Genomic DNA, 22500 nt, shown 5'->3' on the forward strand with positions numbered 1-22500 from the left:
AACTGAACTCAAGTAAACTCTCAATAACTGTCAAACTAAATGAATGGCTGCAAAACTGTTTACAGTTTTCGGATATCCTAGGCCTACTGATTTTGTAATGACACAAACCTGGTTGAGAGGTTTCAATTACTTGTTATGAAATGACAAACTCTATACTTATGATGAATGGGATCTGGTAGAAATGTCACTTTTATTGCTGACAATCAATTCAGACCGATATTCTATTTAGTCTTCTCATCTTTCAGAACTTCAGTTGAGTTTGCTAAATTCAGTAAGCCTCGCTGAATCTTTATAAATCAAGGCATCGTGCAGCACGTACCTCTTCACTCTTTATTTGTATTGGTCTCAGCAGACTCTCACAGCTGGTCAGAGGAGCAGAGTGTCCCAGTGAGAAAAGACCCAGCAGCAGCAACACAACAGCAGCAGCAGCAGCAGCAGCACTGCTTATTCCCTTCATGGCTGTTGCTCCTCAGGCTTTGCTCACTATAGTCTCACTACACGCCGGTCAGTTTCTCTCCCAGAAATCTCACAAGAATGTTTTCCTTTTCCCCCTTCAGGTGTATACCCTTCTGCCTCTGACACAAACGTAATGTCTCTGCTGCTGTATCCCCCTTGAGTGCATTGTACCTCAGCAGCAGATATGACCGTTTGCAGCACTGATGTAACAAAACAAACACAGGGCAGACGCAGACCAGGGCAACTGAGAGGGGACTTTGTCCAGCTGCAGGAATGGGTGGAATCTTAATCCTATCGCCTACTCGGGGAGCTCTGTTCCAAGCTACTTGTATAGCTGTTAACTATGACCTCTGACCTCAGCCTCACCCTATTTGATGTTATTGGGACTTGCTGATATTTACAAGCACCATAACCAGTGCAAATCAAACCTGATCAATAGTTTTTGTTCCTCAAAGCACATTATTAAAGGAACACTCCGCCCATTTTCAACCAGCTTTGTATCATTAGAACATCAGTAGTATATCAGAAAACTGTCAACTGTTTTGAAGTCTGTCATTTAATTTGACAGTTATTGAGTGTTAAAGTGTGTTTAAAGTGTGGAAAATCGTTTTTGTTCCTCAAAGCACATTATTAACACATAGTAACATGTTGCACTGTTTTGAATATTAAACAGCAGCTTTTTCTATTAATTCACACATTCATTCATCGTCACTGTGCACTGCAGTTCACCATCCTAGACTCACTTTCTCCTCTCAGCTAGAGCTGATGATCTCTGTTGCATACCAGGTCAAACTTCTGGTTCTGCTCACCTGCTAGATTGAAGTATGCGTGACCATGGTGTGATCTAGGAACTAGAAAGTAGTAGCCTAGGCCCAGTAGTTAGTACTGAATGGTGTTGATTGCATTCACCAATTATTTATAGCTAGGGTCCTGACAAATGCTAAAATATATTATTATAAATTCTTACTGTCGTCTTAAATCATCTGAAACTTCATTGATAATGATCTGGGTGCATGCATCGGTTTCTCCAGTTGGGCAAAACGACCAAATCAAGAGGGACTCGGAGCCCCAAAGGGCCCATTGGTCTCCCAAGGAATCTGTGGTGGGCCTCCGACTGCTAAGAACACTCACCGAGACTTTTATAGCACACTGCCAATCACCCACACTCTACATACATGCCTGGCCTGGGCCTCCATTTAGACTCCACATTCTACATGCATGAGGAAAAGAGCCTAGTCAAATATTTTCACTGAGGCCCATCATGTTCCACTGCTGGTTAAAAGGTTAAAGTCCCTGCAGTGGAAACCAAACACCATACATAGAAGCATGTTATTAACCACCCAGAGCCACATTTGAACGATACAAAATGTATATAAATGTACTTTAAGTTTCAAAATCATGGAAAAAAATAAGCAGTATTCTCTGCTCTGAAACTGGGAGGGGTGGGGGCGGCTGAAGTGCCCCCAGTGCACCCAGTCACCAGGAAACACATTATAGGACCCATTATAGCAAGTTTTGCTGTTGAAGTCATTGTACTTGAGCAGGCTAATTAATCTTAACCAGCATCATCACACAAAGTATAGACAGAACTGTCGCACTAATACAGCTTTGGGTCTCAACAGTCCAATCAAAATGGGAAACAATTCTACAGTTCTCCATAAAACAACTCCTTTTCACAGAAGTTTTATTTTATTTTTTATATTTTTCCCGATTTTTTATCCCATTTTATCCCCCGTTAGTGCTCATTTGATTTCTCTGTCCTGGTTGCTACTCCATCCTCTGCCGATCTGGGGACAGCCGAGACTGGCTCCATGCTTCCTCCGAGACATGGGCAGTCAGCCAGCCGCTTCTTTTCACCTGACAGAGGAAGCTTCACCGGTAGGACATAGCACGTGGGAGGTTCACGCTATTCCAACCAGTTCCCCTCTCTCTGAACAGGCGCCCTTAACGACCAGAGGAGGAACCACATTAGCAACCAGGGTATTGCATGTTTTTGTGAAGGGGGTTCCTATATGAAGGAAACCCCCGGGAGGCACGGGGAGAACATGCAAACTCCACACAGAAAGGCCCTTTTGACGACCCCACCCGGGCGGTGGGCACTCGAGGACATGCGGACGGGCACGCATTCCTTCAGCGTTCACATCGTCCCAGGTGGGAATCGAACCCACGACCTTCGAGCTGTGAGGCGATAGTGCTTACCACTGCACCACCGTACCTCCTTTCGCGGAAGGTTCTTAACATAAAATGTCATCTCAGCTTTCGAAACCAAACTGCACTCAACTGTTTATTATATGTACCCGGCAGTGTCTACAATGTGAAAGGATGTGAACACCAATCCCAACAAAATACATGACAAATCTTATCAAAAGTGTGGTTTTTAATCCAATTTAACAAACCGACAACTTTCTACAGATGTCTTGGTACAGGACAAAAATAAAGGGAACACAAAATAAATGACAGAAATGACAGAAAAAGAGCAATTTGTGGTGATGGTCCCGACTGCAAGGTGAACGAGACAAAATCTCTGAGCATGATCTATTGTTACAGCAGTGCTCTGAGAAAGGGGGGGGGGGGCTGAGGAGAAGGGGAGGGGCTGAGGAGAAGGGGGGGGGGGGGGCTGAGGAGAAGGGGAAGGGCTGAGGAGAAGGGGTAGGAGAAACTGCCTGACGTAAATTGGGGGTGTAAGGATGGAGAGAGGGAAAGCAATGGAGCCATCTCCTCCCTTGCATCCATTCTGCTTTTGAAGTGATGGAGTGGATGAACGACAGCGAGAATGGAGATTGATGGACAGGAGACGACAGGACGCATCGACCGCTCCGTGACTCCCTGGTTTTCTTGGCCTACACTCGTCTCCCTCCCCGTCCCTCTCTCTGGTCTTGGAGGGGAGACGTGAGAGGGGGATAAGAGGGGACAAGACAGATGATGGATGGTGGTGGCCATCACTCCATAGCCTCCTGGTTCTCTTGGTCTCCGCCGATCTCCTCGCTCGCCTCCTTGCCCTCCTTGCTCCTCTTGCTCTTCTTGTGTTTGTGCCTCCGGTGGCTGTCCCCCTCCTCGCTGTCGTGCCTCCTCCTGCTACTGCTGCTGACGCAGGAGAAGAGAAAAAAAAAGAGAAAAAAAAGCAGATGGTCAGGAAAGGGGAGACAGAACAAGGGCAAATTCGGCCCAGGACCACGTGCGTCGTGTGGCAACCGCGGGGGCAGGCATGCTGTGGCTAGATGGGGTACAGCCACGGATGGAGTGGCGCAAAATCATGGCAATTGTTATTCCGTTTAATTTGTGTTACTTCTTGTATAGCGTCATGACGAAAGCAAATATATAACAGGGTGAGATAAAGGACACATCTCCCGAATATTCAAGTATAATATTGTGTGTGTGTGTGTGTGTGTGTGTGTGTGTGTGTGTGTGTGTGTGTGTGTGTGTGTGGGCGTGTTGTGCGCGTGTGTCATTCGGATCAGCCAAAAAACAAAAACAAAACTTATTGGAAAAAATTACGAATAAAACATTCAAATAGGCTTATGCAAACAGTGCAGACTGAATTTCAATAAACAAATACATGTAATAATAATAATTTCCTTCACAAAATAGAGTTGGGATAAATCAACTCCATTAATGCGAAATTATTTACTACACAATGCGTACAGTAGAAAAATCTTACTGAAAAACAGTGGTGCATGGAATCATGGAGGAAACATTACGTTCAACCTGGAAACCGTGGCGAAATGGTGCACACCGTTTATCAGATTGAACACACCCTGAGAGCTGTTCCGAGCGAGCTGTGTGTTTTTCAAAGGGAAGGCAGACGAGACACACAGGCAGGCAGTATGTCGCCGTAAGTTGCATAACCTTGACCTTCACAATCTAGTTTTTCCAGACCTTGATTTGTTTTGAAGATTCTGTCTGGTGTTCAATAGGATTTATATTAAGCTGATAAGACATCTTGCTCCTGCTAACTAGGTCATGTCACTGTATAGATGAAGATTCTTCTTCACAGCCACAAATATCAGAATATGTGAGATGATTATAATGCATGCTGACAGCGGCTGGGTCATAAGAGCATCCCTCTATCTCAGGGGTGGGCAATTATTTTTCATGGGGGGCCACATGAGAAACCCAGATTGTTGCCGGGGGCCGAACAAATATTGTCATGCCGTAACCCATGGATGGGTAACTTTGATGATAGAGAGGGCCACAAAAAAGTTCCTCGCTACCAGGTTTTGCGGAGGGCCAAACGGCGCCAGCGTGAAAAATTTGGTGCATTTGAAGCCAGGTTTAGAGGAATAACTCATTTTAAATTAACAGTTGTGATGTCATTATTCAGTCTTCTTAACCACCAATATTTGATCCTTTTCTCACTCACTCCTATGTCACCACCTGCTCTCAGGGCTTGAAATTAACTTTTTTGACCACCTGCCAATATGGCTGCTAGATTTTAAAGTTACCAGCCAATTAGAATTTCCACTAGCTGAAATGTTTTTCTTGAAATAAATCAGAATATGAGTGGGTTAATTTAAGCATAAGTATCAGTAAGTGTCCCGGGATGAACAAAGCCTGTGTTGAGGGTCACACGAACAAAAATGCAGTCTTGAAGCTAAATAAATCCAAAACCAATGAGTTATTTGAGTTATTTAAATTTCTACTTCAATGTAGCCTTTTAGTCATAAAGATTATTGAAAGATATTCCATATTCCAGACTGAAATTCTATTACAGAAGTGGAGTATTGGCCAGAATATGACATGAACATTTGGACACTTATTCAGCGGGTATCTTGCATGTTACGTTCAGGTGCACTGTGTGTGTAAAAAAAAATAAAAAAAATAAAAAGAAATTGCAATTCCACCGCGGGCCACACAGGTGGCGCCCGCGGGCCGGGCCGTATTTTGCCCACATGTGCTCTATCTGAACATTCATCTTCACATCAACAAAAACTGTGGACTCAAAGCGGGTCTACAACATAAAAGCTATCGTTATGTGTGTATCGGACCTGAACCACAACATTTTCCGTACTTTTCCAGATTTTTTATTTATTCCCAATCTATTCCAAGACCTAGATTTTTTTTTTAAATACTTTTCCAGACTTTCCAGACCTAGGAAGGAACCCTGACACTGTGTGTGTGTGTGTGTGTGTGTGTGTGTGTGTGTGTGTGTACCTGCGCGAGGACTTGTGGCGTCCCTCCTCTTTCTCCCGGTGCCGCCTCTCTCTGTGTCTGTCCTCTTTCTCTCGGCTCATTGTCACCCTTTCACGATGGCGCTCTCCTCCGTAGGGGCGCTCCGGTGGTGGGGGGTAGTCACGGTAAGTTCGGTAGCGCTCCTCCTCACTGTAGCGATTGGAAGGACAAAAGCTTTCATTGGTTACATTTACATGCATGGGGCAATCTGGTTATACTATGGTTAAAGCCTGCTTTCAGTGAAGTTCGGGGAGTGTGGGGACGGTATGCCATGTGTGTGTGTGGCTAGTGGTGAGCTGACTGTGGCTATCAAGGAGAGGCGAGTGGCCACAGAGCAGGGAAGTCACAGCGACAATTGTGGAAAGCAGTAAGAAGTGGAACAACGGCAAAGATAAACGCAATGAACATGGGCATTGCTTTATTTGAACACTGCTTGGCTGCATTGATCACTGTCTACTTCTTCATCACCTTTGGTGGCTTTACCTCAGCCTCAGGCTAGATGCTTTACCTCAGCCTCAGGCTAGATGCTTTACCTCAGCCTCAGGCTAGATGCTTTACCTCAGCCTCAGGCTAGATGCTTTACCTCAGCCTCAGGCTAGATGCCCTTTCAAGGTCGACAAGTGACACATGTCTGAGGGGGAACTGAGGAGGAGGAGGGCCGGACTAACTACATACACTTTAGCCAAAAGCTGCATATTGTAGCTTCTAAAAATACTGCAACTGACACATTCAACACTACTGTAGATCGTATCAAGTAAAAACATAGGAATGAGCTAAATGTGTCACATCACATCATTTCTTATTTTGTAATGTTACATTCTTCAAAAGGTGCATTATCATTCATTCATTGCATCATATGCTATAGTTTTCTCTTGCTGTTTTCTAAGCAAAATGTTGTAGTTGGGTAACGGGGGTACTTGGATTCAGGAATCAGGAAAAGGGGGTACTGAAGCCAAACATATTTGAGAACTGCTGATCTATGTCCTGTTGGACCAGAACCGCTGATCTATGTCCTGTTGGACCACAACCGCTGATCTATGTCCTGTTGGACCAGAACCGCTGGTCTATGTCCTGTTGGACCAGAACCGCTGATCTATGTCCTGTTGGACCACAACCGCTGGTCTATGTCCTGTTGGACCAGAACCGCTGATCTATGTCCTGTTGGACAGAACCGCTGATCTATGTCCTGTTGGACCACAACCGCTGATCTATGTCCTGTTGGACCACAACCGCTGATCTATGTCCTGTTGGACCAGAACCGCTGATCTATGTCCTGTTGGACCACAACCGCTGGTCTATGTCCTGTTGGACCAGAACCGCTGATCTATGTCCTGTTGGACCAGAACCGCTGATCTATGTCCTGTTGGACAACAACCGCTGATCTATGTCCTGTTGGACCACAACCGTTGATCTATGTCCTGTTGGACCACAACCGCTGATCTATGCCCTGTTGGACCAGAACTTACTGGCACTTACTGCCGTTGATCTCTCCACCTAAACCTTGCTTGTGTTGTATTAAAATTACATACGTACATCGCTTTGGATAAAAGCGGCTGCCAAGCGCGTAATTGTAATATAATATATTCAGTGTGAAAATACATGAATATATTTAGATATTTCCAATATAACAAATTAACGTGTTCAAGAATAATCAGACATGTTAGTATACTCTATGGTATTTTAAATGTGTCTCCATGAGTGAGTGTGTGTGTGTGTGTGTGTGTCTCTCACTCGGTGTAGCTCATAGCTGAGGGGCTGTGCTCTCTCTCTCTTTCCCGTTCATGCGGCCTCTCGCGGGGCCTCTCTCTTTCCTTTTCCCGCTTCTCTTCGCGGCGCGAGTAGTACTCCCAGGGCTTGGAGTTGTCCATCATGGGGGGCCAAGTGGGGGGCATACCTCCGCCCATGGGAGGAGGGTACGCACCTGGGGAGGCAAAGACCAGGGAAGTGGAAGACTTGGGTTTTAGGTTGGTTAAAATGTGTGTCCCTTTAATTTTTCTATGTACTGTTTCTCTGTTACTGCGATGACCAAATTTCCCAACAGGGATCTTAGCGTACGTTAATGAACTGAAAACAAGGTGTAGCACTTTAATACCACATGATGTGTCAGTGCTCCTACCTTGAGGGAAGGGGTATGGTGGGACAGAGCGTCCATCATAACCTCCAGGGTGACTGCTGCGGAAACACAGAACAAAGGATAGTCAGCAACTACATCATGCTATAGCTAATGCTACGGTGCATGTGTGCTTTCCCAATGTGTGAACCTGGTGTCAACTGGCTGAAAATGTAAACCCTCTTAATTGCTGTTGGCCCACAATAGACCCTTTTCATGGGGGCCATTTTGTAGTTTGTGGTTTCCAACTTCCATGATTGGAATTTGGAAACCGTCATTAGTGTTTTGCTTGCATTACATTACATTACATTACATTACGTCATTTGGCAGACGCTTTTATCCAAAGCGACTTACAATAACACATTTTTGTCTGCAATAGAACAATCAACTATGGAGCACAGTCTATGACAACTACAGCTTCTGAAGGAACAGTGGTACAAGTTTAGGTTAGTGGTACAAGGTTGGTTAGTTTTTTTTTTTTTTTTTTTTTTTTATATAAGGAAAGAGAGAGACGAAGTTAGATCAAGAAGGGCCCAGATGGAGCCTGAAAAGGTGTGTCTTTAGTCTTTTCCGAAAGATCGGCAGTGATTCAGCAGTCCTGACCGAAGGTGGAAGCTCGTTCCACCATTGAGGTGCCAGGGACGAGAAGAGTCGAGATCGGGATGAGCGACTTTTGAGCCCCCGTAGCGAAGGAGGGGCGAGGCGACCTGCACTGGTGGAGGAGCGAAGGGAGCGGTGAGAGGTTTGGAACCTGACCATGGATTGCAGGTACCGGGGAGCTGTCTGGTGTACTGCCCTGTAGGCCAGTACCAGTGTCTTGAATTTGATGCGGGCCGAGATGGGAAGCCAGTGGAGCTCCTGGAAGAGGGGAGTGACGTGAGAGAATTTGGGTTGGTTGAATATCAGACGGGCTGCAGCGTTCTGAATGAGCTGAAGCGGTCGGATGTCGGTGGCAGGTAGGCCGGCCAGAAGCACGTTGCAGTAGTCCAGGCGGGAGGAGACAAGAGACTGGACCAGGAGTTGAGTCGCTTCTCTTGTGAGAAAGGGACGGATTTTGCGGATGTTGTAGAGAGAGAACCTACAGGAGCGAGCTGTAGCAGCTATGTTGGCAGAGCAAGACAGCTGGTTGTCAAGGATCACCCCGAGGTTCTTGGCTGTTTGGGAGGGGAGTACAGTGGTGTTGTCAATGGAGATGGAGAGATCTGCAAGAGGGCAGTCTTTTCCTGGGAGGAAGAGTAGCTCGGTCTTACCAAGGTTGAGCTTGAGGTGGTGGGCAGACATCCAGTCGCCAATGTCTTTGAGGCATGCAGAGATGCGAGCCTCGATTTGAGTGTCAGAGGGGGGGAAAGAAAGGAAAAGCTGGGTGTCATCAGCATAGCAGTGATAAGAAAAGCCATGAGAAGAGATCACATAGGCAAGAGATCTGACATAGAGAAGGAAAAGTAAGGGGCCCAGGACTGAGCCCTGGGGGACACCGGTGGTAAGAGGACAGGATCTGGAGAGGGACCCTCTCCATGAGACCTGGTATGAGCGGTTAGAGAGGTAAGAAGCAAACCAGGAGAGTGCAGAGCCTGAAATGCCGAGGTCAGACAGAGTGGAAAGAAGGATTTGGTGGTTGACTGTATCGAAGGCAGCAGACAGGTCAAGGAGGACAAGAACAGAAGAGAGGGATGAGGCCTTAGCAGTGTGAAGGGCCTCTGTGACAGCAAGAAGAGCTGTCTCAGTGGAGTGAGAGGCCTTGAAACCGGACTGCAGAGGGTCCAGGAGGTCATTTTGGGAGAGATAGAGAGAAAGTTGTTCGGACGCTGCTCGTTCGAGGGTTTTGGAAAGGAATGAGAGAAGAGAGACAGGTCTGTAGTTGTGAATAGCAGTAGGGTCAAGGGAGGGTTTCTTAAGCAGAGGCTTGACTCTTGCAGTCTTTAGAGCAGGGGGGACAAGACCAGAGGACAGAGAGGAGTTAATGAAGGTAGTGAGGAAGGGAGATATGTTAGGTGAGATGGTTTGGAGGAGAGAGGAAGGGATAGGATCGAGGGGGCAGTACGTGGCTCGGTTTGAGCTGATGAGTTTAAGCACTTCATCAGGAGAGAGAGGAGAGAAGGAAGCAAATCCAGGGGCAGGGGGCTGAGGAGCAGGATTGGGGTCGGGAGTGTTAGTGAGGGTGGCTGGAGGATGGAAGGAGGAGCTGATGTCGTCCACCTTTTTGTAAAGAAGGTTACAAAATCATCAGCAGAGAGGGAGGAGGGAGGGGGAGGGGAGGGAGGGTTGAGGAGCGTGGAGAAGGTGGCGAACAGTTTACTGGGATTGGATGCAGAGGACTGGATTTCAGAGATGAAGAAGGAGGTTTTTGCTTTAGAGACAGCATCAGTGAAGTTTGAGTGGATAAGGTGGTAGGAAGAGAGATCTTCAGGGAGATGTGATTTTCTCCATTTTCTCTCAGCTGACCGAAGCTCAGTTCGATAAGTTCGCAGAGATTCAGTCAGCCAAGGAGAAGGGGGAGAAGATCGGGCAGGCTTAGTGGTGAGTGGGCAAAGAGAATCAAGAGCAGAGGAGAGAGAGGAGAGAAGAGAAGTGGAAGCCTCGTCAGTGGACAGGAGAGCAAATTGCTCGGCAGGGGGAAGTAGGGAGAGGACGGTAGAAGAGAGGGAGTTGGGAGAGAGAGCTTGCACCTGTGTTTACCCTGCCTTTTCGACACAAAATGGCCCCTGTGAAAAGGGTCTATAGAGAGGGCTTACTTTTTCTTGGTAAAAAAATAATGAATTAGACTGTACACTCAATTCTTCTGTTCTTTTCATTCCAATGAATGCAGAGAGAGAGGGCAACAAGCATATTTTTCAGTGGAGGTGTAACACGACCTATTGAGTTAATAAATAATCAGTTCAAATTCACTAATATTCAATGTATTAATTTAATGTGTGTGTGTGTGTGTGTGTTTACCTGTCCATAGTTGGGATGAGGGAAGGAGGGGGCCCACTGGGTGGAGGGAAGCCAGGGGGAGGGACAGTAATGGGGGGCATTGACATTCCTAAGAGAGAGAGGAAGGAGAGCACGCCAGAGGGGTAAAGCGTCTGATAAAAACACGTCAATGTTTCAAGAACATTTAAAGAATAATAATCAAATACATATTAGCAAGTGAGGGGAAGTTGCACAGACATATATAAATAGCAAACTAAATTAAATGCAGAAAGAGAGAGGCAGAGACAGAGGGAAAACAGCAGAGTGACTGGAGTAGGGTGGACTTACTTGGCGGGGGGATGAGCGGGGGTGCGGCGCTTACGGGGGGAGGAGGGAGGAAGGGAGGAGGGGGGATGTTCGGGGGGAGGGGACCTGGGGGGAAGAAGGGGGGTGGCATCTTGTTGGTCGGAACGGGCTCAGCTTCCGATGACGAGTGCGAGTCCGAGATCACCTGAGATGGGGAGGTTTAATTGATTACACCTTACTAAAAATGCATTGATTGATTCATCTGCCAATACAGACAGTTTCTGACAGCGTGTGGGTTTAATTCAATATAAGTTAATACCAAAATCCAGCCGCTGCAAAGTCTGTCAAATAATACTGCTGTACAATATCTTTCAGGGTGCTTTTTGCATTAGAGGGAGTGTGCACCTGGATATTGTTGCCCTCCAGGTTGTGTCTGCGTCGCCCCTCCACTCTGCTGATGGTGGCCGTCCCTCCGCCGATCACATCGATGGTTCCACTCGTCTTCCTGGAAACATTTAATGGGGCACTTAGCAGCAGTCAAAACTAAGCACACGCGCGCGCACACACACGCACACACACGCACACACACGCACACACACACACACACACACACAGACATTTTTGGCCGATACCGATATTAACATTGCGGTTATGGCCGATAAGCGACATTTACTGATGTCGATATGATCTGTATAAAAAAACACATTTCAACGATCACAAAATTGTGTACATACTGAAAAACTCATGTAAACACGGTGAATTTGAAAAAGTTATGCATTTCATTATTTCCAAAACATTTGGAAAAGCCCATAAATCATAAGATTTACCGCATTGTTTCCTCTCAATCTGAAAATTGTGGCTGATACCGATAATCGATATTAACATTCCAGCATCGGACCGATGCAGATATGTTAAAAAAATCAATAACATTGGCCGATATTGATGATTGCCGATATATTGTCCATCCCTAACACACACACACAAAAACACACACACACACACACACACACACATCGACTCAAAGCAAAGACAATCATCCTTGTACTATATGTCTCAAGGCAGCTGAACTACTGAGCTATGTATGTGCCATATGAAGGTAGAAGGAAGGTGATGAAGTAAGTCCCAAACATTGTGGTCATGAAACACTTCCACAGACTGCAAGCTTTGACTAAGTCATAACATGTGATGATGACTACATCATCATGCAAAGCTACAGAGTTACCACAGAGAATAATCAATCTAAATATTTAAACCATGTTGACTCCCTAGAGAAGAGATTTTAGCGGGGTGGAAAATTCACCCGAGAAAAGATTCCAAACGCTCTTATTGAGCAATAGAAAATGTTACAATTAGATGAGTAGCCCTTTTAGTAAAACATTTAGACTGAAATCAGGTATCCATTAAATCACTTTCTCTCTATCTAATGCACAAATAATTTATGAGACATGAACAACAACCACCATCACAGCAACGAAATATTGGCAAAAACAGAAAGATGCATCTGGCAAGGAAAACAGGCCCAAATACAACAACTACACACTTCCCACCAGGCCCCAATCCACCGTATTTCTAGCGGCCATGATGCCTATGCATTTTTCTTCCGGTGTGATCCTCCCAGCCTTGACACCCATCTGGGCGAACGGAGCAAATCACTAATCAGGTCCAGCTTGGCAGAAATCTCGTCTATAAATATCCCTTTAAGAGCGCAGTGCGCAGCCTACTGTGGCTAATGTTAGCGGCTAGCTAGCTATGTTACATGGCAGTAAAACGCCACTAAATGACCAAATTGATTTAACTTTTAACCATTTCGAGTAACACTGTTTCCATACGGACCCCCAGCGTTGGTTAGTTGTTTATAACGTGACTATATTTAGAACTTTTATAACGTCCTCCAGTTTCCGGTTTATAATTGGGGTCTGCAGCCAGAGTATAACAAAGGAAATGGCAAGCTGCAACAATAAGTCACGTTAAACCGGAACTTGTACCCACAATTAATTGTACAGTGGGGCATTCAAAAATAAGGTGGATACAACAACTACACACTTCCCACCAGGCCCATCCCACCTCATAAGGATGAGGCCATGTCCACTTACGTATAATACATGTCCTGAACACCCGGGCCAGGCCACTGAGGGGGAGAGATCCTACCATTTCAGAACAGAGGACAAGGGGGAGAGAGAGGGAGAGAGTTACACTGTGCCACACACACACACACACACACACACACACACACACACACACACACACACACACACACACACACACACACACACACACACACACACACACACACACACACACACACACACACACACACACACACACACACACACACACACACACACACAATGGGATGGTGGCCTATTTCAGGCACAGGGGAACTCGAAACCCTGGAGGAAGCCAGGGGGTTCTGGTGTATGTTTGTGTGTCCAGGAGAGCAGTAGTGTCTGATAAAATCTGAAAAGCAAACACAATGTTTTTGCTTTCCAGTTTTCTCCAAAATATGGTTTAGGATTATCCTTTTACTGTGTGTTTCTGTCTAATTGCCTCTCTAACTGTTGTAGCCTCAACTATCAACCTGATCCAAAGATAATTGTAGGACTTCCGTTTAAAATTAGCAAGTGAGCTGTATGTTGTGTTATCACTTTGCTCATTCTTTTACGCTCCCCCCCTCCCTTGTCTAGTCACATTAGTCTGTTTGATCTTAAAAGTATTAGCTCAGATACTTTTCCTTTCCGTGACAAACGCATGCTTTGTTTCATTCCCAGACATCGTATCCTATGATGTCTATCCACCCGCTCTCTCCGCTCTGCTGATGCCAACCTCCTCACCCCCATCACCAAAACCAAGCACCGCACCACGGGGGACAGAGCCTTTGCCATCGCTGCCCCAACCCTCTGGAACTCTCTGCCCCTCAACATCAGAAACTCAGACTCACTCACCTCCTTCAAAACCCAACTCAAATCCCACCTCTTCAAAACAGCCTACAATATCTGTCTTTTACCTCTAACCACCATTCCATCTCTGCAATCTATTGATTTGTATTTGTTTTGTATCTGTACTTGTTATTTAGTTTGTTTACTGTATTATGTACTGTTTTCTATGTATTGTAAAGCATCTTTGAGTTCCCCAGAAAAGCGCTATATAAAACATATTTATTATTATTATTATTATTATTATTATTATTATTATTATTATTATTATTATTATTATGTGCAGATACTTCCAGAAGAGTTACCTGGGGACCTGGCTGACGGCAGGCTTGTACATGTTGGCTGGAGACGTGAAGTCTGGCTTGGAGGTGTGGATAGGCAGGCTGGAGATGTCCTTCTCATTGCCTGTCCTGCCTTGCTGAACCTGGGAGAGAGTCAACAATCTGTCTTTACTGAAGAAGAGTCAGCCAGCCTTTTTGTATTGATTGCGCATCCCTAGGTGCACGAAGGAGCACAGGATGAAATGGAGGGAATGGGGGGGAGGAGGATGAAGAGCAGTAAAATAGGGTAATTGCAGATGGATAGAAAAGTGATCTACCAGACTACCACCCTGAAACATTCAGGCAGGTCATCATCAAACTGCTGTCAGTCTGCTAAACCCATGAGAGGGAAAGCTTTAGAAAGTGCCGTTATAACTGAACTCGAGAGCAGGCGAAATGAAGAGGGAGCCGAAAGAAAGATAGACATGTGAGAGTGGACAGAGGGAGAGATACAGGTGGTCTCTTACGGTAAAGACAGACATGTGAGAGTGGACAGAGGGAGAGATACAGGCCGTCTCTTACGGTAAAGACAGACATGTGAGAGTGGACAGAGGGAGAGATGCAGGCGGTCTCTTACGGTAAAGACAGACATGTGAGAGAGGACAGAGGGAGAGATACAGGCGGTCTCTTACGGTAAAGACAGACATGTGAGAGAGGACAGAGGGAGAGATGCAGGCGGTCTCTTACGGTAAAGACAGACATGTGAGAGTGGACAGAGGGAGAGATACAGGCGGTCTCTTACGGTAAAGACAGACATGTGAGAGTGGACAGAGGGAGAGATACAGGCGGTCTCTTACGGTAAAGACAGACATGTGAGAGTGGACAGAGGGAGAGATACAGGCGGTCTCTTAGGGTAAAGACAGACATGTGACAGTGGACAGAGGGAGAGATACAGGCCGTCTCTTACGGTAAAGACAGACATGTGACAGTGGACAGAGGGAGAGATGCAGGCAGTTTCTTACAGTAAAGACAGACATGTGAGTGTGGACAGAGGGAGAGATGCAGGCGGTCTCTTACAGTAAAGACAGACATGTGACAGTGGACAGAGGGAGAGATACAGGCGGTCTCTTACGGTAAAGACAGACATGTGAGAGAGGACAGAGGGAGAGATACAGGCGGTCTCTTACGGTAAAGACAGACATGTGAGAGTGGACAGAGGGAGAGATACAGGCCGTCTCTTACGGTAAAGACAGACATGTGAGAGTGGACAGAGGGAGAGATACAGGCCGTCTCTTACGGTAAAGACAGACATGTGAGAGTGGACAGAGGGAGAGATACAGGCGGTCTCTTACGGTAAAGACAGACATGTGACAGTGGACAGAGGGAGAGATACAGGCGGTCTCTTACGGTAAAGACAGACATGTGAGAGTGGACAGAGGGAGAGATACAGGCGGTCTCTTACGGTAAAGACAGACATGTGAGAGTGGACAGAGGGAGAGATACAGGCGGTCTCTTACGGTAAAGACAGACATGTGAGAGAGGACAGAGGGAGAGATACAGGCGGTCTCTTACGGTAAAGACAGACATGTGAGAGAGGACAGAGGGAGAGATACAGGCGGTCTCTTACGGTAAAGACAGACATGTGAGAGTGGACAGAGGGAGAGATACAGGCGGTCTCTTACGGTAAAGACAGACATGTGAGAGAGGACAGAGGGAGAGATACAGGCAGTTTCTTACGGTAATCTTGCTCGTCACCGAGCCAACAGTGGAGACCTCCATGCCCATGCGCAGCCTCTTCTGCTTCTCACAGTAGGCCTTCCAACTATCCTCGTTGAAGCCATAGTTAAAGTAGTCCGACAGGTCCGCTCCTACACACACACACACACACACACACACACACACACACACACACACACACACACACACACACACACACACACACACACACACACACACACACACACACACACACACACACACACACACCTTGTGAAATACATTCTAGACATGACATGTCTACGCCAATAATACCCCCAAATGCACCACAGTTCCTGCAGGTTGAATTATTAATCACACAGACTGGTGCTGCACGATTTGGGGGAAAGGTGCCATTAGCGATTATGGTGGACAATATTGCGATTTGCGATTGCAATATAATAAACAAATGCCGGCATGAATTTTTGATGGTATGATAACCTTGGACAAAAATACCACGGTTTCACGTATCACAGACTAAAATACATGAAATATATTACAATTTAAAATATATTAAAACTAAATAAATAAAACAGTTTGAAATAAAATTATCTTTACAAAAAAAAAAAAAAAAAATAGACATTTGCCTGTCCCAAACATGTAAAAAAGAAACACCAGAAAAATAGAAACTGCACTGTGTTACAGCACATAGAAGATGCAAAGTTAGTTACCTGTCTGTCCAGTAATACAATGATACACCCTGTTTATTTCTTTTGTAGCAACAGATGGCCTTAAACGCCACACTCACGTGACGCTTCTTGAGAGAGAGAGAGGTGAGGTAACGTGCATCTGCAGACTTTATCGAGGGACCATGAAGGCGTCATGGGACAGGCTAGTTAAAAGGCTGGATGTGCTGCTGCAAGCAGCAGCTGCTACAGTGTTTTCCCTGCTATCAACCTTGTTAATCTCGCTATATTCTTCATCACAGCGGGTCATTACCCACTGTGCACTTAATCGTGCACTAGTTCTGTATACTGTAAGCACCTGAAGCTCTCTCCTTATTTTACTGACGTTCTCACTAATCACACGGCTGTTTACATGCGTTTCTGAGCGGCTAGCTAGTTATTAGCATAGCTCGCTGTTAACGATCATGGATGTTCTCTCTCTCCCTCTCGATAAGATGTAACCTTGCTGCGCATAACATTACTTATTTGCGGGAGTGCATGGGAGAAGTCTCCCGCTAGTGTTGATGCCAGTGTGATGGCAGAGAAACATGTGTTTGCTGCGTCGCGTGTAACGTTTAGAGGCATACACACACACACACACACTCAAAAAGACGTCAAAATAATAATAATAATACTCGCACACTTTTGCAGTTATGTAATCGCACGTGCTGACATCGCGATTGCGATTAGATTAATCGTGCAGCACTAACACAGACACACACGCACCTGGCTTCCTCCAGGGCTTCTCTTCAAAGGACTCCATGTCAACCTCCAGGACTGGAACCCCGTTGATGTTTCCAGGAGCTTCCAGGTCCACCCCCTTCAGCTTAGCTGCAACCGGGAACAAACACAACACACTGTTGGACTTCTACTAGGCCCATATGAGGTTTATTATGCTGTTACAACTATTTACTACTGGATATATAAAGACACCCTACACATATACACATTCTGCACACTTAGAATAGAATAGAATAGTTAGCCAAAGAGAAGAAGTCAACAGCTTCTGGTTTAATAATAGAGCAACACCTTGTCCATAAGGTCTGGAGCCTGCTGTCTTTATGTTCAGGTTGACGGGTGGCGCTCCATACGGTCTGTGAGGGGGGGGAACAGTATTAAAACCATATCACTGATATCACACTGCACTTTTTAGTTACCGATGGTGGCGACCACATATAAAACATATTCTAGAGTAAACAAAACATTATAAGGGGAAAGAAACCTGAACAGTCCTGACAGAATGCACCAATTTTGTGACAAATAAACTTTGATCAACAAATGTAGTGCAAGATCAGCGCCAGTTTGTGTCCATTATTTATTTACTTTTATATGGTGCCTGCTAGCCACCGTTTAGTGGCCGGGACAAGCTATGTCTAAGCACCAAAACACACCAATAATGAACACTAGGCATGGGCCAGTATCAAGCTTTCATGGCATCATAATCATGGCCAACAACATTCTAACATTATCCATGAAAATCAGCATTGAATCCTACAACAGGCACTTACAGAGCAACAGGCTTACTTTTTTGCCAGGAGTTTTTCTCTTATTCATATACGGTAGTCTCATTAGATACTGCACTTTATGTTGATTTCAAAACTCTATTTGGATTGTATACTGTACAAACAGACTGACACAGAAAAGCTTGCTTATATTTGTGAGTGAGGACCCCCCCCCCCTCCAAACAAATACAAAATAAAAAGTCCCCCTTTCTAATCATTTACATTTGACCTAAAAAATATTCTAGTCAGAACTACACACCCCACCTCGCAACACTTAAGATAGCACTATAACTGGTTAACTAATCTGCAAAGCATGACTGAAACCTACGTGTATTGCGGTGCCCCGGTTTTGATGTCTCCGATGGTGACGCGGACATCATCGTCGTCATCATCGCTGTCGCTGTCACTGTCCTCATCCTCGCCCGCAGCCTCACCAGAGGGCTGAGAGAGAGAGAGAGAAAATCAGGGAGTGGGAGTGAGTTGGGGGAGCAGAAGAAGACAATGACGGGGACACAGATTGGGATGTAGGTGGACAAATGAAAACAAAACAGATGTATCTACCAGAGCCGTATAATAGAAGAGTTGCGACATCTCCATTCACTCGAATGGACCAGTTTTTTTTACTCTCAAGAGTTCCGAGAAGTAAGGTTCTGGATTAAGCAGCGCTGTCGAGTTGCAGCAAAATGGACAGTTTGTGGTGTACTTTGAAAGGGGCAGACATTTAAAGAATCAAATTGTATATTATCAGCTTTATTTTAGCATTCAAACGTAGCGCGAGCCCCCTTCCTGGCTATCCATCCACATGACTGTGTTGTAACCTGTGCAAGCTACCCACCTCAGAAGCCACTCCGTTCCCTGTGGCGTGATCAGAGGCATCCTCTGTTGTTGAAAGGGGGGCATCGCTTGGTGCACTGAGGGTGAAATGAAGCAAATATCCTTTTAGATTACAATTACAAACAGGACACAGCAATCAAATAAGTGACACATGACATCCTCAAATAATAGGCAAATATTGAACAGGCAAAGTAGGGTAGAGGGTAGGCTAGGGTTTCGTTTAACATTGTGGATGTTTATTACCTGACTGCAGCATTCAGTTTGGCTTCCTCGTCCTCTTCCTTGCTCTCAGACTCATCTGAAAGAAGCAAAACAAAATAGTACCTCATGAAGATGCACCAACATTGCTTTATCTCACCTTAACCCGCACTAGAAGCCATAGCTAGCTGTTCGTGGATAAACAACGCACACACCCCGAGATCGACAGATCATCCAGGTAGATCAGTATTTAAGGTAAAATACTGATGTCAAATCAGGTTTTATATCAAATCCAAAGCTGCTAGCGCCAATGCTAGCTTTCTCATGAGCTATTATTGCTGGCAGTGGTTAGCATCATGGTTAGCACAAGTTACCAGTGCAATTTACACACTATTTCACGTCTTTGTTCGCGAAGCATTATGTGTGCGGGCGTTAACTAGCTAACGCTTTACCTCCATACAGCCACTCCTCCTCTTCATCACCAGCACTGGCATCAGTGGTGGTTGTTTTGTCCGCTTCCTCCGCAGACATATTTAACGTGAGCTGACAGGAAAACCAACACCAGCTTCACCAGCCGAATCTACACTTCAACGCACCCCACCTTCAATACAGCTCCCTAACTGCAGAAGACGACAAAAACAACACCTGGGATAGTTTCCCTCACGCGGGGAACTGTGGATATGTATTATAAAGTATCTCTTCATACATTCATCTCCTCCAGCCTCCACAAGTCAGTGTGTATCCGGAAGAGATTGGTAGTGCCGCGGAAAGGTCACGGTTTGTTCCCCCCGGTTGAGAACTGACAGCGCCATCTAGCGGTGAAGCAGTGACTCGTGGAAAACAACATTTGATGATTACAAAAAATCACACTCAGGTGCTGAAGTAAACGGTGCAGACATACAGACAACACTTAACGAATTTTAACTAAAGAAGAAGAGAATTGCTAGAGTGCCATCACTGATGACATCACAACTGCCTGATGACATCACAGTGGAGCAATTGCGTGACATCATTTCCAGTTGAGTGACATCATTTCACACACACACCGTCTTCCTTGTTGCCTCGATCCAGACACAAATCCAGACACAAATCTCGGGTGACATCACAGTTTGGCAAAATGAACAGCTGCTGGAGTGACAGCTTCATTCACAGCCCAACAGACACTTCACACAGCCCTCAATCACACTGTGTGGGCCGACCCTCTTCCCACACATCACCTGTCAATCAGTGTGGGCAGAGCCCTTCATAATGACAGAGGAAAAAAGATGAGACTGTTGGGAATATCAACATTCCTCAGACATATGACTATGAAAAGCTCTAATGGCTAACTTTCCATCAATGTCCATGGCATCCGTCATTTTCCGAAAACGTCATAAGACACGTCACACAACAAGTCGTGAACTTGACGCTTTCAGAAAATTTCCAATTAACATGTACGTTGTATTTTGTATGTGATCATGTGACACTGTAGTGACACTCGGTTCATGTTTGCCAAGGAGGAAGACAGGCGATTTTGATCACCAGAAATGTATGACATTTTCCCATTTATACCTCAGAGTATGATAATATTTTTATCCCATGTCATTACCAAATAGGCTGTAGTTTTATCATGTTTTTGGTCCTGCTCGTTGTCATTCTCCAAATTCCAGTCCTGCTTTTCAGGCTCCAGGTTGTGGACCTGCACTCCACTCCCAGGTCTCTGAGTCTGCAGAATCCCCCACGGCCCCGCCTTCTGAGTCTGCAGCATCCCCGGTGGCCCCGCCTTCAGCAGTCTCCACCGGCCCACAGCCTGACCTTCCAGAGCCCCCAGTCAACCGAACCGTTTCCGTTGACCCCTGGGCCTCGGGCTGTCGGCTTGAAGTGGGTCCCTGTACTGCGGTACTGTACGACTGTTGACCAGGCTGGCTATTTTATATATATATATATATATCGTCAGATCCTATCTCCTTGATCGCCCTTGATCTAAGCCTCTGTCTCTGTGTCTGCTTATGGGTCCCCTGCTTTGCCTGGTGCATGACGCAAGGGGGTTGCACAACAAATATATTAAGCTTCAACCATCTGAATTTGGAATGAGCTGACTTTAAATGGTTAACAATGCATAGACTCATATAGATTCTAAACTCCCAAAGAAAACAAACCTGTTTACTCTGACAATGATTTTGATTGACATCGGCTTAAATGCATGACCGCCTTCATTTCATAGGTCTATACTCACTTTTCAGTCTATTATCCTTTTGTGGATACATGCAATCACACAATATAGCTTTGTCTCATCATCAATAAGCTGACTGTTCATTTTGGACACTCATGAGTGCCGTTGCGGTCCTGTTTGCAAGATACGTTGCCCGTTAATGTAGAGATGATTGTTAATGCATTTATGGCCATTGACCAGTTAAGTGCGGCCACTTTAGCTTTGTCAGTAAACTATGGAGGGGGTCTATATAGCTTTATGGATTCTCTCTCTCTCTCTCTCTCTCTCTCTCTCTCTGTCTCTGTCTCTGTCTCTGTCTCTCTCCTCTCTCTCTCTCTAGTTATTATCACTTGCGTGCAATGCTAATTATAAGGAGTAGATAATAGCCTTCGTACATTCTTTGACATGTATCTTAATTTATGATGCGTGAAATTAATGCATGCATAGGGACCTGCACACGTGCACACACACACACACACACACACACACACACACACACACACACACACACACACACACACACAAAAATAATACTAATGCTCTCCCCAAGTTAAACTGATCGTGTAAATTGCATTTTGTCATTCTGTCTCCCCCATCCCATCTCTCTCTCTCTCAATCTGTTATCTCTATCTGATACTCTCCTCCCTCTGTCTGTTACCCCGTCTGCCTTTGTGATTACATTCCCTCCTCTTCTCTCCCTCTTTCCACCATCTCTCCATTTCAACCTTCAGTCCCCCCCCCCCCCACACACACACACACACACACACACCTCTCTCTTCCCTCCTCCACACTCTCCTCTCTGCCATGCTTCACTTTCCCCATCATCCTTCTCCCTCTCATCTTCCACCTCTGTCTCTCTCCCCCTCTCGCTTTTATTTTCCCTTGCTTTATCCTCCCACCTCTCGCCCCTCCGTCTCATCCCATCTCTCTCCATTGTTGCCTCCCTACCTCCCTCCCTCCCTCCCTCCAGCCAACCCTCTCTCCTTACGGTGGATCAGGATGGCTTACAGCCTAGTCGATGCTAATCAGGTTTATCCAGAGGGCGATCATTGGGCTATCGGTAATTACACACACTCAGATATGTGTCCTGGCACATTCTTAATCCGCATCATCTCTTTGGATCAAGCATATGGTCATCACACCACATTGTGTTTACACAGTGCCATGCCAGACACATGGCACTGTGTTTACCAGGGCCATGCCAGACGCCAGGCCAGGCTGAAGCTGCC

The 22500-nt window shown here is 45.7% G+C and overlaps 1 protein-coding gene across 1 annotated transcript; it reads right to left on the bottom strand.

Moving 5' to 3' along the window:
• Positions 1 to 2871: 2871 nt before the first annotated feature.
• Positions 2872 to 19809, bottom strand: fip1l1b (FIP1 like 1b). Its single transcript, XM_083635285.1, has 16 exons — positions 19533 to 19809; positions 19126 to 19180; positions 18884 to 18959; positions 18377 to 18489; positions 17576 to 17640; positions 17273 to 17377; positions 15864 to 15994; positions 14172 to 14290; positions 13027 to 13077; positions 11339 to 11438; positions 10976 to 11138; positions 10670 to 10757; positions 7742 to 7797; positions 7357 to 7546; positions 5608 to 5775; positions 2872 to 3537 (listed from the first exon to the last, which is right to left on the bottom strand). Exons 1-16 carry the CDS (start codon positions 19609 to 19611, stop codon positions 3396 to 3398), a joined length of 1701 nt encoding a protein of 566 aa, XP_083491411.1. The 5' UTR covers positions 19612 to 19809; the 3' UTR covers positions 2872 to 3395.
• Positions 19810 to 22500: the final 2691 nt, after the last annotated feature.

Source organism: Poromitra crassiceps (genome assembly GCF_964638095.1).
Source record: "Poromitra crassiceps genome assembly, chromosome: 4".
In the NCBI taxonomy this organism is placed as follows: Eukaryota; Metazoa; Chordata; class Actinopteri; order Beryciformes; family Melamphaidae; genus Poromitra; species Poromitra crassiceps.